Source organism: Petaurus breviceps, unplaced genomic scaffold, assembly GCF_028583685.1.
Source record: "Petaurus breviceps papuanus isolate PSGF00001 unplaced genomic scaffold, PetGlider_PUasm1.0 688, whole genome shotgun sequence".
Taxonomy (NCBI): domain Eukaryota; kingdom Metazoa; phylum Chordata; class Mammalia; order Diprotodontia; family Petauridae; genus Petaurus; species Petaurus breviceps.
Genome location: NW_027186457.1, coordinates 13,878,685 through 13,895,305, shown reverse-complemented (window position 1 = coordinate 13,895,305; position 16,621 = coordinate 13,878,685). Strand labels below are relative to the sequence as shown.

Genomic DNA, 16,621 nt, shown 5'->3' with positions numbered 1-16,621 from the left:
ATCTCAATCAGGATAGTAATGAACTCATCTCATTCAGGCATGGAGATACGATTTCCTATGACTTTTATTTTGGAGGGGGGAAGTGGGGTCCAGACCTGTCATTTCATTGGGTGAGGTACTGTTGGGTAGGAACAGTGTCTCCAGGAAGTCACTGGCATCTGCACTGAGCAATTGATCCAAGGTCACACAGCTTGTTATGTACATCAGAGGCCAGGCTTGAACCAAAGGCCAAGTTTCCTGACTCTAGGACATCACATTGCCAATATGATGAGAAAATTTCATTACATGACTGAATTTTTTGATGGCTAACATCACTTGGGCCTTACGAGTTGCCTTGCAATTACTGTTATTCCTGTTGATGGCATTACTGTGCTTCCAGTCACCAAGTCTCAAAACCTGAGTCATCTTTGACTCATTCCTCTCCCTCCCCCTATCTCTCCCCCACCAGTCTGATCAGCTGCCAAATCCCTATCCACTCAGCCTCTGCAGTCTCTCTCAATTTTGTGCCCTTCCTCCCTACTCTTACAGCAGCTACACTAGATTAGGCTCTCAACACCACACACCAAGTCCATTCTCTCTTTACAATCTATCCTTCTACAGACAGCCAAGTAATCTTCACAGGTTAATTATAATGTGCCCTTTATTATCTATCATCTCTTCGCAATTTTTTTCTTTTCTTTTCTTTCTTTTTGTAAAATGCTCTTGCACTTTTTTCTCATTCAGATACACAGGTGGGCCAGACTGTGTTTTTCCTCTGCTGAAAACCATTTCTGGAGTGGTTCTCCAGCAGGATCAGAATAAGATGCCAACTCCTTCACCCAGTACACACTGCATTCCACCTCTGCATCCAGTCCATCATTCAGTCTGATCACATACAATTTCCCTTTTACCTTCAATTTTCTGGCCAGAGTAATGTGCTGGCTATTCACAACCATGCCTTATCCTGCTGCATTTATACAAGGCTCCCTAGGACAGACTCAGTCAGGCTAAAAACTGTTCCACAACCAGCTCAAACCAAGTGTTACATTTCACTTCAGAAATGGGCAGATGCTACAAGTCAAGGCTTATTGGTGGGTGGACTGTATAAATTAAATGGACAAAATATTAATAATGCAGTTTAAACCAAAAAGTGTATTCCATATACATTGCTCCAAAAGCCAGTTGTTAAACACTAATGAGCACCCCACTGCCCCAAGTACCACCATCCCCATCTGTAGAAATCCTTCTCCTTCCAAGGTCAGCCCAGGCACCCTCCTTCATGAAGCCTTCCGTCATCAACTCCAAATTCCCCAGTTCATTTGGACTGTGTTGCTGTACTTAGTTATATTCTAACCTGTATTATCACTTTAACATCTCTTCTTTTTCCTCTATTAGATTCTAAGCTTCTTGAGGACAGAGACTTTGCTCTGTTTCTTCTTTGCATCTTCAGGAACCTCCAGTAAAAGAGCTTTACACAGAGCAGATGCTCAGTAAATGCTGGCTGAACTGAATTCAGTTATTTCTAATTCAGTCTCTCCTTACTCCCAAGTGCCCTTCTTCCCCACCCCCCTTTCTCCTCCTGTTGTCTTCCTATATATCCTCATTGCCCTTTATACTCCCTCTATCCCCTGGAGTGTCTAATTCACATTTTGAAATCTTTGTACATATCAATATTTTCCCCCTTTGAGACTACAGAGCAGCTTAGTGGTGCAGCAAATAGAACGACAGGCCTGGAGTCAGGAAGACTTGAGTTCAAATCCAATCTCATTTAACCTCTGTCTGCCTCAACTATAAAATGGGTATGAAAACAGAACCGACCTTCCAGGATCGTTATGAGCATCAAGTGAGATATTTGTAATGTGCTTAGCTTACTTAATGCCTAGAACACAGTAGGTGCTTACAAATTCTTGTGTCCTTCCTTCCTACAAAAGCATAGCCACCAAGTTTCATTTACCTCTGTATCTTCCCTCTTACATAAGCTGGATGATTTCTATACAATAGGTACTTAATAAACACTTGTTAAATGAATTTTGTCCTTTAACTGACTTTAATTTGACCTTTATTACCTATGGCCACCTCCCTATTTTTTGTTTGCTCTTGCATTTTTTTGTGGTTCATATCATTTCTCCCAGATAGAATAACATCTCTCCCACGAATTCATACCACTTTCTTTAAGCCTCCATTTAAAATTCACTGACTTAAAATTTTAAACTTCCTTTAAAATTTCAAAATTTAACTTCCAAGGCAGCAATGTGGTACAATGCATTGATGGAACACTACCTTTGGAGTCAGAAAGACTTGAGTTCAATTATGGCCTCAGAAATTTTCTAGCTCTATGACCCTAGGTAAGTCACTTAACCTCGACCACCTCCAAAAAAAAAAAACCCAAAACAACAAAATTTTAACTTCCTTTGACCCTCCTCATATTCCTGCAGATCCTGCTCTTCCCAACACCCTCAGCTGTTAATGCTAAGACCATTCACAAAGACATCCATGTTCATAAACCTAGAATTATTTGCGGCTCTTCCTCTATGCCTTCTGCCAAGTTCTGTCAAATTCTACTTCCTGATTACCTACTAAATCAATCCCTCTTCACATTCCTAGCTGCCCTCTGAGATAATAATCTAGGCTTTCGTTATTTTAACTGCCACATACTCCAATACAGATCTTCCCACTTCCAGGCTCTACCTAGTGATCTTATACAGTGCAGCCAAGTTGGTACTAACCAGCCTTCTCTCATGTTACATCTAGTCCTGTTCTTCACCTTCCAGCTGAACTAGATTGCCTGCTGCACCATGAACATGCCCCGGGGCTTTCCCACCTGTTACTTTGTTCTGCTACTCTCCTTGCACTTGAAATGCCATCCCTTATCCTTGTCTCCACTTGATGACTTCTTATCTTCCCAGATATACCCAGCCTTCAAGGTCCAAAGTAAGTGGACTAAGACTAAGTCCAAAGACAGCCTTCTCTGATTCCTCAAAGTAGAAGTAATTTCTCCCCATCTGATCTCGTATGCACTCATATTCCAATTTGTATTTTTCCTGGTTTTATGCTTTATTTCTTTTATTTCCCCAACATTCTTAGAACAATGAACTGTGCATGGCAGACAGTTAATGTTTATCATGGCAAAACTTCAAGTGATCATAGCTAATAATAGTATCTGCAGTTTCATCACTGTGGTCTGTCAATCCCCTGCCAGGGTTCATAGAGGGTCTTTGAGGATCGAACTTGCCAAACAAGGCATCACCAAGAAGCCAATTGGTTTTTTTGATTTTTTTTTTGAAGGCAATTGGGGTTAAGTGACTTGCCCAAGGTCACAGACTAGTTTTTGTGTTAAGTGTCTGAGGTCATATTTGAACTCACATCCTCCTGACTCCAGGGAGGGTGCTCTATTCACTGCACCACCTAGCCACCCCAAGAAGCAAACTGGTAAAGGAGTTCCTTTGAACTTAGCTAACTAGGTTCATCTTTGGACAGCGGACATCATCTTTCTCACTCTGTAGGACTTGCCAAAGTTTAAATTATGCAGACATAGCTTTTAAAAATCCAGGATCACCTCTATGCCATGTGTAGGGCTTTAGTGGAGGTTAAATATTTATAAAATATTTACTACTACTTTACTATATACCCCCTCCCTGAATTACCACACTCTCTAAAGTCCCAAGGAAATAGAAGCCAAGGGGAGGGACTTTCCTAATTTTAAGGTGTGTGAACAGTAAAAGACCCTACCACAAATGCCTCTTCTGATCAGCCTTTTATGGTGTGAGACTAAAGCAAAGAGGGTGGGAAGGGGACAACTGTGTATGAATTCAGTCTGTGTCACATTTATTTACATAAGGGGAGTCAGAGGATTACAGGGATTTAAAGTCAAAAAGACTTAGTTTTGAGTCCCAGTTGTATGTCACTTTAAAGCCTCTATGACCTTTAGCAAGTGACAACCTCCCTGGGCTTTAAGGTTTTTCATCTGTAAAAATTTGAGGGCTGTTTAAAATGACTTGAGGTTAAGCATCAAGCTCAGCTTCACTTTTGTCATTTAAATGTCAATGGACCAAAAGATCCTTTCCATTTCTAATATTCTGAGTCTATACTAAGAACTAAGACAGAACCAAGTCCTAACTTTTTTCTTTTGGAAATGTAAATGAAGTGCTTTTTATTTCTAATATTCCCTGAGTCTATATTTACTAATAACAAGATTGAACAAAATTTAATTTCACTTTTTGTAATTTCAATGACACTGGACCAAACAAAGTCCTTCCCAATTCAAATATTCCCTGAGTCTATACTAAGAACAAGACTTAACTAGTGGAACTACAGAAAGGGCTAACCAGGAGATAAATTTGGGGTAGGGTCTTGAAAGTATTGAACAGGAATCAGTACAGGGAAGCACTCCAGATGGAATAGATGGCAAAAAGCCTCTTTCTTGCTGCTTTTGCTCCCCGAGGCTCCAGCCCCGCATTTATACAGGTTCAATACCACAGATCTTTCCTGATCGATCCATCAGAGAGAAGGGGAGGAGGGAGGAAAAGAGAGGGGGGCCAGGGCACGAACGTTAAATCCCCGCTGTTCTTTTCTAAATTGAAATGAGCCTGATCAGAGGCGCTTAGGAAGCACCTCGCCCTCCCCGATTCCACGGAGATGGTTCCTTCTGCTCTCCGGCATTGACGATTGCTGCAGGTACCCGCCTGATATTGCCGGGGCTTTCTCCCGGAGCGGACAGCCTGGACAGCCCTTATCTGCCCTCCCCCACCTGTGACCGATGACCCAAACTGTCCTCTTGGAACTCCAGCGTGGCTGTTAGCTTTGGAACCCCCGGCGTGACCCTCACCGCCGCCACCGGCGAGGGGGGGGCGGAAAGGCCACTGGGCCGCACCCTTTGCTCTCTCGCCATGAATCATTAACGAGCTCCGTCGGGCCGGCGCTCCCGGGGCACGGGGGGGAATCTGAGAAAAGGGAACACTCTATCTCCAGGGGCGGTGAAACTTTAGCCGGGGAGGCTCCCTCCCGCACCCCCCCCCCCCCCGCCGGGCCCTCCCCCCCCCGGGCCCCCCCCCCCGCCCTCCCCCCCCCCCCCCTTTCCTCGCTCCCTCCCCCGCCCTCCCCTGCTAGCTAGCTCCCCGCGGCCGCCGCCGCCGCGCTTGCAGTTACCGCGATGCTCAGTCGCAGCGCTGCGGCGGCGGCGGCGGCATTAGCAGCATCAGCAGGACCAGCATTAGCGGCGGCCGCATTAGCTGCAGCATTAGCCAGCGCAGCGCGCGCCGGCGCCGGGAGCCCGGCCACCGGGAAGGATGCTCTGGGCGGCCGGGAGATAGACCCCCCGTGAGCTCGGCCCTCCTCCGCCCCCGCCGCCTCTCCCCACCCCCTCGAAGCGCCGCCCGCCGCCGGCCCCCGCAGACTACAATAGCAGCTGGGGCTGAACCGCGCCGCCGCAGCCCCGACTGCTGCCCTTGACCGGCGCGGCCGCCGCGGGGAGGGGAGGCTCAGGTATTGTTCACCTGCATCTGCCGAGACGGCCGGGGTCGGCAGGCTCCCGGGAGGGGAGGCCGAGAGGAGGCGCCGCGCCCGAGGGGCAAGCAGCATGCCGCTGCGGCTCCGGCCCCGGGGCGCGGGGACAAAGAGCGCCGCCGCGCCCGCCGCCCCTGCGGCAGCCTCCTCGTCGTCCTCGCCGGCGCTGACGGCGGAGGCGGCGGCGGCGGCGGCGCTTTCGCCCCCCGGCCGCCCGACCCCGCCGTCGCCGCCGCCCGGCCTCCGCGAGCCCGCGGCGGGACCGAAGCCGCTGCTGCGCTGGGACGAGGTGCCCGACGACTTCGTGGAGTGCTTCATTCTGTCGGGCTACCGGCGGCTGCCGTGCACGGCGCAGGAGTGCGTGGCGTCCGTGCTGAAGCCCACCAACGAGACGCTCAACTTCTGGACGCACTTCATCCCGCTGCTGCTGTTCCTGAGCAAGTTCTGCCGCCTCTTCTTCCTGAGCGGCCGCGACGACCTGCCCTTCCACCACCCCTGGCTGCTGCCGCTCTGGTGCTACGCGTCGGGGGTGCTGCTGACCTTCGCCATGAGCTGCACGGCTCACGTCTTCAGCTGCCTGTCGCTGCGCCTGCGGGCCACCTTCTTCTACCTGGACTACGCCTCCATCAGCTACTACGGCTTCGGCAGCACCGTGGCCTACTACTACTACCTGCTGCCAGGGCTCAGCCTGCTCGACGCCAGCGTCATGACCCCCTACGTGCAGCAGCGGCTGGGCTGGCACGTGGACTGCACGCGGCTCATCGCGGCCTACCGCGCGCTGGTGCTGCCCGTGGCCTTCGTGCTGGCCGTGGCGTGCACCGTGGCGTGCTGCAAGAGCCGCAGCGACTGGTGCACATACCCATTCGCGCTGCGCACCTTCGTCTTCGTCATGCCTCTCAGCATGGCCTGCCCCATCATGCTGGAGAGCTGGCTCTTCGACCTGCGGGGTGAGAACCCCACGCTCTTTGTGCACTTCTACCGCCGCTACTTCTGGCTCGTGGTGGCCGCCTTCTTCAACGTGAGCAAGATCCCCGAGCGCATCCAGCCGGGCCTCTTCGACATCATCGGCCACAGCCATCAGCTCTTCCACATCTTCACCTTCCTGAGCATCTATGACCAGATGCACTACGTGGAGGAGGGGCTGCGCCAGTTCCTCGAGGCGCCGCCCTCCTCACCCACCTTCCTGGGCACCGTGGGCTACATGATCCTCCTGGTGGTCTGCCTGGGCTTGGTCATCAGGAAGTTCCTCAACGTGGCCGACCTCTGCAAGGAGGACTGAAGCAGAGAGAGAAGGAAAAGAGAAAGATGGCTGCTCCACCACCGGGCCAACCCTCCTGGCCCAGGGTTGGGAGTTTTGGTTTGGGGCTTCTTGGTTCGGCAGGTTTGGCTTCCTTTCCTCTCTTCCCTGGAGAGGATGCTTCAAAACCATAGAGCATAGGAGAGGAGAATTCCCCCATCACTGGATCCCGAGCCCCTCACCCAAGCCTTCAGCATGGCCATTAACTGAGCCGGAGAGGGGGAGAGAGCAGGAGGGCAGGAGGAAGCAATCTAGTAACCTAGGCCGCTGGAGAAAATAAATGTTCATGTTATGGTTCAGGAGGAAAAAAACGCACACACACACGACAGCCTTGTGATTTCCGGGGGGTTATGGGGATTTTATCTTTTCTTTAAACGCACAACTTTTAGGAAAGGGCCAGGGAGCGCTTGCACCCTGGATTGGGGTCACCTAGGAAATAAAGGAGGGTCCGTGATCATTTTAAAACTATGCTTTGAACCCTCCTTAGGCTTTATAAGAGTCCTCTGTGTTGAAAAGGAGCCCAGTAACTTGATTAACCCTGATGTTTTAATCTGCTAGAAAATGCATGGAAATGTGAACACAAATTTAATTATTTCAATGTGTTGGTGAATTGTTATTTAAATAGTAATATATATATTATACAGCTATAATATATATATGCAATGATTATTTCATATGTTTTTTATCAACTCGTGTGGAAATATTTTCAGAATAAGCACTTGAAATTTTCTTTTCTTTTGGGGTAATTGGGGGGGGCAGTAGTTGTTATTTTGAAATCTCAGCCCTTCTGTATTATATACACTGGAACTGGGTTGGAAGGCAAATTGATGGAGAGCTATTGCCTTTTTATACAGTGTTTTTCTCGAGAACCACATGTATGTGTGATGATACAGCTGTGAATTATTCTCCCATAGATAATGTGATCCAAGTATGGGAGAAAAGCTAGAGTGGTTTGTAGAGCTCTGAGGCTGGACATCCTCTCACTCATTCAGTTTTTGCTTGTTCCATATCTGATAGGGCTACACAGATCCCACCTTGACTACTTTCATCTTGATTCTCCTTAATTCAGTTGCCACTGGAGTAAATGTGCCTTTTGAAGCAGTGCCCAAATGGCTGGTCCTCAAACCGGATGGATCTGTTTGCCTAGCTGTAGGCCAAGCCTTGCCCGGGTGGTTATTGCAGATCAAGGTTTAATATTTCATCCATGAATGAAGAAAGATGGGGCTGGTTGTGATTTTTGTGGTATGAGTTGCTTGCTCAGCCTCACCTTCCGAAATACTCTGCATGTAGAGTTATGCATGGAAATCCAGTCAAGATTGCTGGTGCCGCTGTTATTCCTGACAAGCAGCCTTGGGGAAGAACCAATGAGAGCATTTCAAATTGATGCAACCTTTTGTTTTAAAAATTCAGTAGGGGAAGACATAATTCAGTCCCAGCTATCGAGAGACAGATTCCATCAGCTATAATAGAGAAATTTGAGTTAAAACAGGATTTAGCTTTATGATGGGAGGTCAGCTGCCCACTTGCTGGCATCAGAGGTTCAGATCTTTAGGGGATAGGCTCTTAACAGGGTCAGTCTTAGGAAATTACTAATGGTGCCCTCTTAAATCATTTGGAAATGAGTCCCTCAACTTACTCCAACTGTCCAGGTTGGCCTATGATTTGGGGGACATTTTGCCTAATCATTTTTGCACTTAAGCACAATCTAGTGGGGCTGTTCAGATGCTACTCAAATGTCAGCTAGATGACTTGAAATGGGGAAAGGAGGAGGATATGGAAATTGTAGCATTATTATGGCATTATAGAATGTGACAAACAGGAAAAGTAGAGAGAGGAGTGACTTCTTTGGAACTAGAGAGATGGTGCTTTTAAAGGGGGCTAAAAGTTATACTTTTTTGTAAACAGAGGGGTGTAGCACAATTCCCTGGAGGAAATAGTATTCCAGTTGATTTTTGTATATTTGTTTGCATATGAAAGTTAAATTTATATTTATGTGTTTATATTTAATGTAGGATCTTTTACTGGAATTCATTGTAAGGGTATTGATTGAGCACCAGCTCATACTTTGGAAAAACTCACACAGCATTCCCATTAGGCTTCTGTAGAATTATTTGTACTTCCAAGCTCTGTAGGACAGTACCTTTGTATCCAAGGAGTTTGTGGAAGTAGCCACTCCTGTATGCAAACTTATTTGTTTATGAATAGTGTCTGTTCTGAGACTTCAGGGAATGTACCTTTGGAGTGCTGAAATTATCCTATGACCCTGATTTTAAGGGCAACTGCAGCACTGATTCTGAACTGTCAGTATATAGACTTATAAAGCTGAATCCTGCTTTTTTGGGGGGGAAGGGGGGAGCTTTGCACCTGCTAGGAGGTCATCTTCTTACTTCTCAGAGAATAACATTTAAACCCAAAGACACAATTCCCCACAACCCTCTTTCCCCTCCCTCTTTGCCCTTATGATAGAGAGGCCACTTAAGGATAAAATTATACCCATATCATTTTCAAGTGATTAATGTTGCGTGAGCCCTGTAAGATGACACACTTTTCCCTGTGAAAGGTTCAGCTCAAAGTATGTCACTGAGAAAATACTTGTCTCCTACCTTTTCTTTCTTTCCTCCTTCCTCATTTCCCTTCTTGGTTCAAACTCAGTCTTTCTGTAATATGTGTAGCAGAAAAGGGATATTAAGCATTGGGAATAGAATGAATGTTCACTAAACTGACTTCACATTACATGTACATGTTAGGTACATTCAAATTAGAACACCAGGAATGATCCATCAGATTTTTTAATATTATTTACTGAATTTTTTATAGTTTCTGCTAACATAAATAATGGTACACTATTTATGTGTATTATTTATACTATTTATGAGACTCCCTCAATATTTACTTATTACCCACATTCATGTGGAACTACTAGATAGAACAGAAATAACACACCAAAATCAGAAGAGATTATTTTTCTGAAACATTTCTTAGATTGCCCTTTTGCCTTGTCCATCCTTTAAAATAAGCTTATTTTGAAGACTGGTTATGTCTCTATAGCATCCAACTTCAGTTGTAAAGTGAAGAACAAAAAACAAAACAATAGTAAGTTTTTTAAATAGTCTGCATAAATTATTGTAGCAATAGAATGAAGCACATTATATAATTCATTTTATTTTTACTTGTTAGTCCTGAACAGGATGCCATCTCAAGAAGCAATGTCACAAAGTCATGACTGGCGTGTAAAAATAAATGTGATATTTTCCATTGGCCACATAACATTTTCTATATATATCCCAGCAAGAGTATATGGTGCTGGCCTGTCCAAAGCTGTGCCTAGAACATTATTTCCATTCATAAATAGTGCCTGTAAACTGATGATTCATAATGTGTTCTCAATTAAAAAAAACTTTAGGCCCCACCAAATCAATATATTACTTTGTGAAAATCATTTCTAGGAATATAAAATGTTTAAGAATAATGTTAATAGAGATGATTTTTGTACTTTTTTATTTTTCTGACTTTTTGCCAGAGGATTAGATGTTGATCAAAGGGGTAACATCAAGCAATAATTAATAGCACTTTTCATCTCTAGGCTTCTTATTAACTAGATGGATTAATTTGCACGAAATTGCCAGTAAAAGATAATCTATAGTTATTATCTCAATGTTAGGGTCACAGCTTGTCCAAGCCCCCAGGGCTACTTTCCCAAACTAGTGTTTTGAATTGGACAACTTGTGAGTTCCCATTGTGGATTTTATACACGTTCACAATACTTAACTATGATTACTTATCCATTCATCCAGATGCCAAGTAGATTTTTTTAACACTGATTTGAAAGTCAGGGACAGAAAGCAACACATTATGTATAAATAACCATGTTGAATAGGTGACAGAAATCCTCGATAAATATCTATGTTATTTTATTGTAGACTGCCCCTCTTTTAGATATACAACTTTATTCATTCAGCAAACATTTACTGAGCACCTACTATGTGCAAGGTCTTGTTTTCACATGAATTTTCGGGGATCCAACCATCCTTACTCTTTTTTTTTTTTTGCTTTTTGAAGGGCAGTTGGGGTTAAGTGACTTGCCCAAGGTCATACGGCTAGTTTTTTTGGTGTTCCGTTCCTGAGGTCAGATTTGAACTCAGGTCCTCCTGACTCCCGAGCCAGTGCTCTATTCACTGTGCCACCTAGCCACCCCCATCCTTACTCTTTAACCACCAATATCCCTTTATCACATATTTCTGAGCAGGTTGGTTTGTGGTGCTAATGGCTCTGAAGGCAGCTTTTTCTTAAAGTAAAGTTAAAACTACATCCTTAACCAAGTCTCATTTTGGTCAGGTGAGCCAGAATGTTTCATGATGCTCACTGATGTCAGGAATGGGGCCTCATTTACTACAGCCTTGTTAAAAATTCTGTTTTACCTGGCCACTACAATTTACTTTGGCCTGCAGACCTCATGTTCCCAGACCAACATACATTTTCACAAATTAGAGATCTCGGATGGCTTCATCCAAATGCAAGGATAAGGCCAAGGATACAGATACTTGAAACTGGTTTGAAAAATCCAGTAACCATTCCTTTTGGAGATGTTAACAGCATACCTAGCGTTATGCAGTTTATACTGATTGCCTAAACTGTGTTAATGTTATTTCTGATATGAACTATACCTAGTTCATGGTTTGTGTCCCCCCTTTTAAGGTTCTTGCCATAGACTGCCATTGAAAGAATTCTTGAAAAAAAAGTCAGTTTTCATGGGGGATTTGGGAAATAAAAAAAGAAAAGGATAGACTCTTCCTGAAATTAGAAAGCTGCTTAATAAAGAGAACAAGTTTTTGGGCTTCAGACTTCTTACTGCAGTACTGTCCCACCACAGTCCCCTTCCCTACCCCTCCCCAGTTTGTACTCTGCTTGTTGTGACCGGATTTTTTTTTGGGGGGGGGAATATGAGCAAAGTAGGACATTCAGGGTGCTTATTTTACCAGTGAACAGCCAAGAAGGCTCCCTGAACTACAAACAGTGGCACTCTGGACTTTGGAGACCAGGATTGTGGCTGCTCTGATTTCCATCTGTTTGCCACAGGTATCAATAGTCCAGCACGTGCAGACTGTCATCATTCATTTCTGTTTACTCTCTGGTTTAAATGGAAGGGACAGTGGTTTATTTGGGTTTGTAGAAATGCATTATTTGATGTGTTGTAATATATCCTCTTCTTTGCAATGCATGAGCCCCCACTGCCGTATGTTGTAGAATTTCTCTAAGCCATTCTAGGCATGGCATTTCTCAAGGATACTTACATTTCTCGAATGTGTAAAAACACCAAGCCAATTTCTTCATGCCTTATAGCACCACCCAGCACACGCAATAACCACCCGAGTAGGTGCATGTTGTGTCTTACGGATTATTTTAACTATGTTATTGAGAATGTCCTGCTCTTAGTGGCATACTATCTCATTGAGAGATGAATGACCACTACTGTAAATAAACTTGTTTCTATAGGACATAGTAATACCATTTCTCTTTGCAGTCCCTGCCTCTACATAGAAAAAAAGAATATGTTTTTAATCAGCTAAATGCAAAAAAAAAAAAATCAATGAAAATAAGGAAATTTTTTTAAAAGAAGTATTTTTCTTTTATAAAAAAAATCAAGTTTTTAATAGTAATTAGTTTGTGAATAATTCACCTTTACATAGGCTTCCGCTTCTTAAAATGCTCATTTTTGTCCTGGGCATTTAATCACTTTTAACTCATTTGAATGATAATGACCTATGGGTCAGTGCTTTTTTCTTAAATACTATGTAAATAGTATGCCAGTTAGGGAAGGGTAAACTTTAAAAGGAAAAAAAAAAGGGGGCGTCCAGATTTTGCTCTTTGTATGTAGCAAGACCCAGAAATCTTTTTTTTTTTTTTAATTCTGATGGGAAACATCATTAAATTTATCCAAAAATCACTACCCATAGCCAGCCCTCCTTTCTGTCAGTCTCTCATTCTTTCTGAAAGTCATTAATAAAATTATTCTAGACAGGCAACTGAGTTTAAAATAAAATGATATCAGTAGAGAGGCACCCTCCATTTTCATGGTGCCTATAGCCACAATTGATGATGTAGCCAGGCAAAACTGACTGACCAGGGTCATTCCACTGGCATTGCTGACTTCTACAATTCTGTAGCCTCCCATGGTGAGGGCAGGAAGTAGGGAGAAGGGGAGTTAGGAAACATCCAATATGTGTTTTGACTTACCATATTTCAGAGATGGAAGCCACGCTGAAGTTGCACAGCTTGCATTAAGCATGTAGGAGCTCCCACCCCTGAAAACTGCTCTCCATGGAGGCATTCATTCACATCTGATGGGGAAGCAGCAGAAATGCATGTGTCTGTTCAACTCTGAAGGCAAATCATGATGGGCAACTCAATGGCTTGAATGATAAGTATTTGGGCCTTTAAAAACCATCTGCCTTACGAGGTTCATTCATTTCTAAACTAAGACTTTAACTAGGCTTTCCAATCTAGGCTTTATAAGTAAGAATGTACAACCAGCATGTACCCCTTTTTCTAGTAAAGGGGATTAATTGAAGGGCCACTGTTCATCTTTTCTCAGGTGACATACAGGATGGGGGTGGGATGGGCATGGGAGGGCTTTGATAATGACCAAACAATACAGACTTCCATATTTCAGAATTTTTTTTTTAGCACATTTTGATGGTGATTACAGAGGAGGATGGGAGGGATGGGTAAAGGTTGAGGCAGGCATGAAGAGAAAAGTTGATTCCCCCCCACTGCTTGCTAGATGACCATAATTTTTCCTGGGGAAACCCCTGACTCTAGCCATCAATAAATCTAGTAAATTTTGCCCAAAAGGGCCGTGTTTAACTAGCTGGGAAAGACCTCTCAGGATGTTTGAACTTGTGTTCCAAGTGGTCTGTGATGCTATTCCAAATCAGTAGTGTGTAAAGGCAGAAAGATCATTAATCATAACTTTTTAAAAATCCACCAATGAATTACATGCACCCATTTATAAAGATAGATGCCACTTTGGTCATTTTTGTGCATGCAAAAGCTAGACAAAATTGTGAGTCCTGCTTTTTTGGTTTGCTTTCATTTTGTGTTCTGAGAAATTTGTTCTTTCTGGTCTTGAATGCTGAAATCTGTTTTTTAAAAAAAAACTATGCATTTTTAGCTGAAAGACAAATGTATGAATAAAGCTGTTTCTAAGCATATTTAAAGACTTCATTTGTATGCTGCAGTATTCATTCAGGAAAAAAAATTGTTCAGTTAGCCTGAGATTATCCAGGAATTAATGAGAATCTAGCATGAGTAACCACATTCAGAAAGATTCTGCAGAAAATCATTGTTCCTGTTACAGCAATGAGGAAGAAATACGTATACTTGGATAATCTTAATGACTATTATGGAACATAGGATCTTAAACATAGACCTGGAAGAAACCTCAGAGATCATCTAACCCACCACGTTTGATAGGTGAGGAAACAATGCTAGAGAAGTTAAACAAGTTTGATAGGATTTGAACTCAGGGCTTTTGATTTAATATCCAGGATTCTTCCCACTGTACTAAGAACATCTCCATTAGAAGCTTATCTAATGGGAAAATCAGTCTGTGCTAACCTTTAAACTCAGTTAATAAAACATTGCTGTGGGCTAGGTTTTCCCATGTTTTGAAGGGCATGTAAGGTCCATAGGGTTACATGGGAGCCAAGGGCATGGGCTATATAATAGCCTTGAGTTGCCTGTGTAATGCAAAAGGTATCCCCTTTCCCCTTCCTCCAAATGACTTTAGAGCTTAAATACTATTAAATCACTTGTCATACTTCTCATTTCTAAATTTAATTCCCAAACCTCTAGGTCTCCATAGGTATGGCTTATATTTATATTTGTAAACAGTTGTAAATAATATTAGTTATGGTAGGAAATAGCAATGAAAGTACAAAGAACAATTCAAGGGTTTTTTTATCCTGTCAAAGGACCCAAGGCAGTCCTGAACATCCAGAGGTCCTGAGGGTGGTGAGAGGAGACCACAGTGTAATTGATCGCCAGGCATAGCTATATAATAAATAATAAAGGCTGCTGCTGTTTCCATGTCAAACACCATTTTTCCATGTTGAGGCCCCAGAACAAGCAGATTGCAAATTCAATAAGAACCATTGATGAGAAAAGCAGTTGGCCCTCAGGACAAGGAGTGAGGCAATCTACAATGAATTTTTCCAAGTTCTATAAAGAGATGGAGATAGATATGAAATCTATATGCTATTCACACAGAGTTCATTTCAGATGATCAGAGTGGCATTATGATTCCACCCAACCATTGGAATGGGTTAGGAGGCCCAGGGAAAAAATGATTCTAGCCAAAACATTTAATATCTAAAACCACATATCCTTTAGAAATTTAATTCTGTTAAGTGTTTGGGCAGGTGCCCCGAGAAAGTACCTTCATCCTTATCATTGTTCTCCAAGAACTAAGCCTGTGGAATTTCTACCCTGTATGTTTATACTCTTTTCAGTCACCAAATGTTAATCCCTATGGCAAAATTGGAAAGATATGAAAATTTTATAATCCACTAATATAGGTTACGTCAACATGTATTTTTGGAATCTGCAGATTCATGTCCCTTTAATGTGGTACGAATGGTATTGACTCTAGGAGCCTTTGCTCTACTGAATCATTTCCGAAAATAATTTTTAAAATTGCTCCCAATGCTAACTCTCCTTTCCTATAATAATAATAACAACAGGGCGGCCAGGTAGTACAGCGAGTAAGAGCACCGGCCCCAGTGTTGGGATGACCTGGGGATCGAATCCAGGCTCAGACAGTTAGCACCCACCCAGAAACACCTGGCCGTGTAACCTTGAGCAAGTTACTTAACCCCAATTGCTTAGGGGCGGCCAGGTAGTACAGCGAGTAAGAGCACCGGCCCCAGTGTTGGGATGACCTGGGGATCGAATCCGGGCTCAGATACTTAGCACCACACCCAGAAATAACTGGCTGTGTAACCTTGAGCAAGTTACTTAACCCCAACTGCTTAAATAATAATAATAATAATAATAATAATAAACAGCAGTAGTAATAATAGCGGCTAATAATGCAGCACATATATGTGCTGGGCACTGCTCTGACCTTCAAATATCTTATTCAATTCTTACAGTAACCCTGAGAGGTAGATGCTTTTATCCCCATTTTACAGATGAGGAAACAGGTAAACAGGTTAAGTTTTTTGCTACTACCACATTTTTCAAAACGGTGACCCAACTATCTTGACAGAAGCCTGTCTAACCAGAACATGCTTTGTTTTGTCATGGAAAATAATGGCTTAAATTTAAGAAGTTGCTATCAACTTGTTTTGGCTGTTAGCATGGTGAATAGAACACTGGGTTTAGTGTCTGAAGACCTGAGTTCAAATTCATTCTCAGATGCTAGCTGCATGACCTTGGACAAATCACTTAACTTCTGCCTCAGTTTCCTCATCTGTTAAATGGGGGTAATTGGTAATGGCAGGTAAAACCTACCTGCCAGGATTGTTGTGAGGATCAAATTAGGTAATATTTACAAAGTGCCTGGCACATAATAAGAGCTATATTAACGTTATCACAATAATTACTGTGATACCCACATATATTAATAACATTTGTTATAGCATTAATAACACTAGTAATTATTATAATAAATATTAGTATCACTAATATCAACAACACTTATTATAACATTAACATAGCCCTTACTGTGTGCCAGGTGCTTCACAAATATTATCTAATTTATCATTATAGGAAAGGGGAGCTAATCAGCACTCTTCCTCCTCCTGCCCAACTTCTCTCCTTATGTGACTTACCTTCCTACCT

At 43.3% G+C, this 16,621-nt stretch overlaps 2 protein-coding genes across 2 annotated transcripts; one reads left to right on the top strand and one right to left on the bottom strand.

Annotated features, from left to right (window-relative positions):
- Positions 1-5,085: 5,085 nt before the first annotated feature.
- Positions 5,086-5,556, bottom strand: LOC138174204 (antifreeze protein Maxi-like). The gene has a single exon (XM_069104410.1). The coding sequence runs from the start codon at positions 5,554-5,556 to the stop codon at positions 5,086-5,088; it is 471 nt and encodes a 156-aa protein (XP_068960511.1).
- PAQR9 (progestin and adipoQ receptor family member 9) lies at positions 5,555-13,989 on the top strand. Its single transcript, XM_069104692.1, has one exon. It carries the CDS (start codon positions 5,555-5,557, stop codon positions 6,758-6,760), a length of 1,206 nt encoding a protein of 401 aa, XP_068960793.1. The 3' UTR covers positions 6,761-13,989.
- Positions 13,990-16,621: the final 2,632 nt, after the last annotated feature.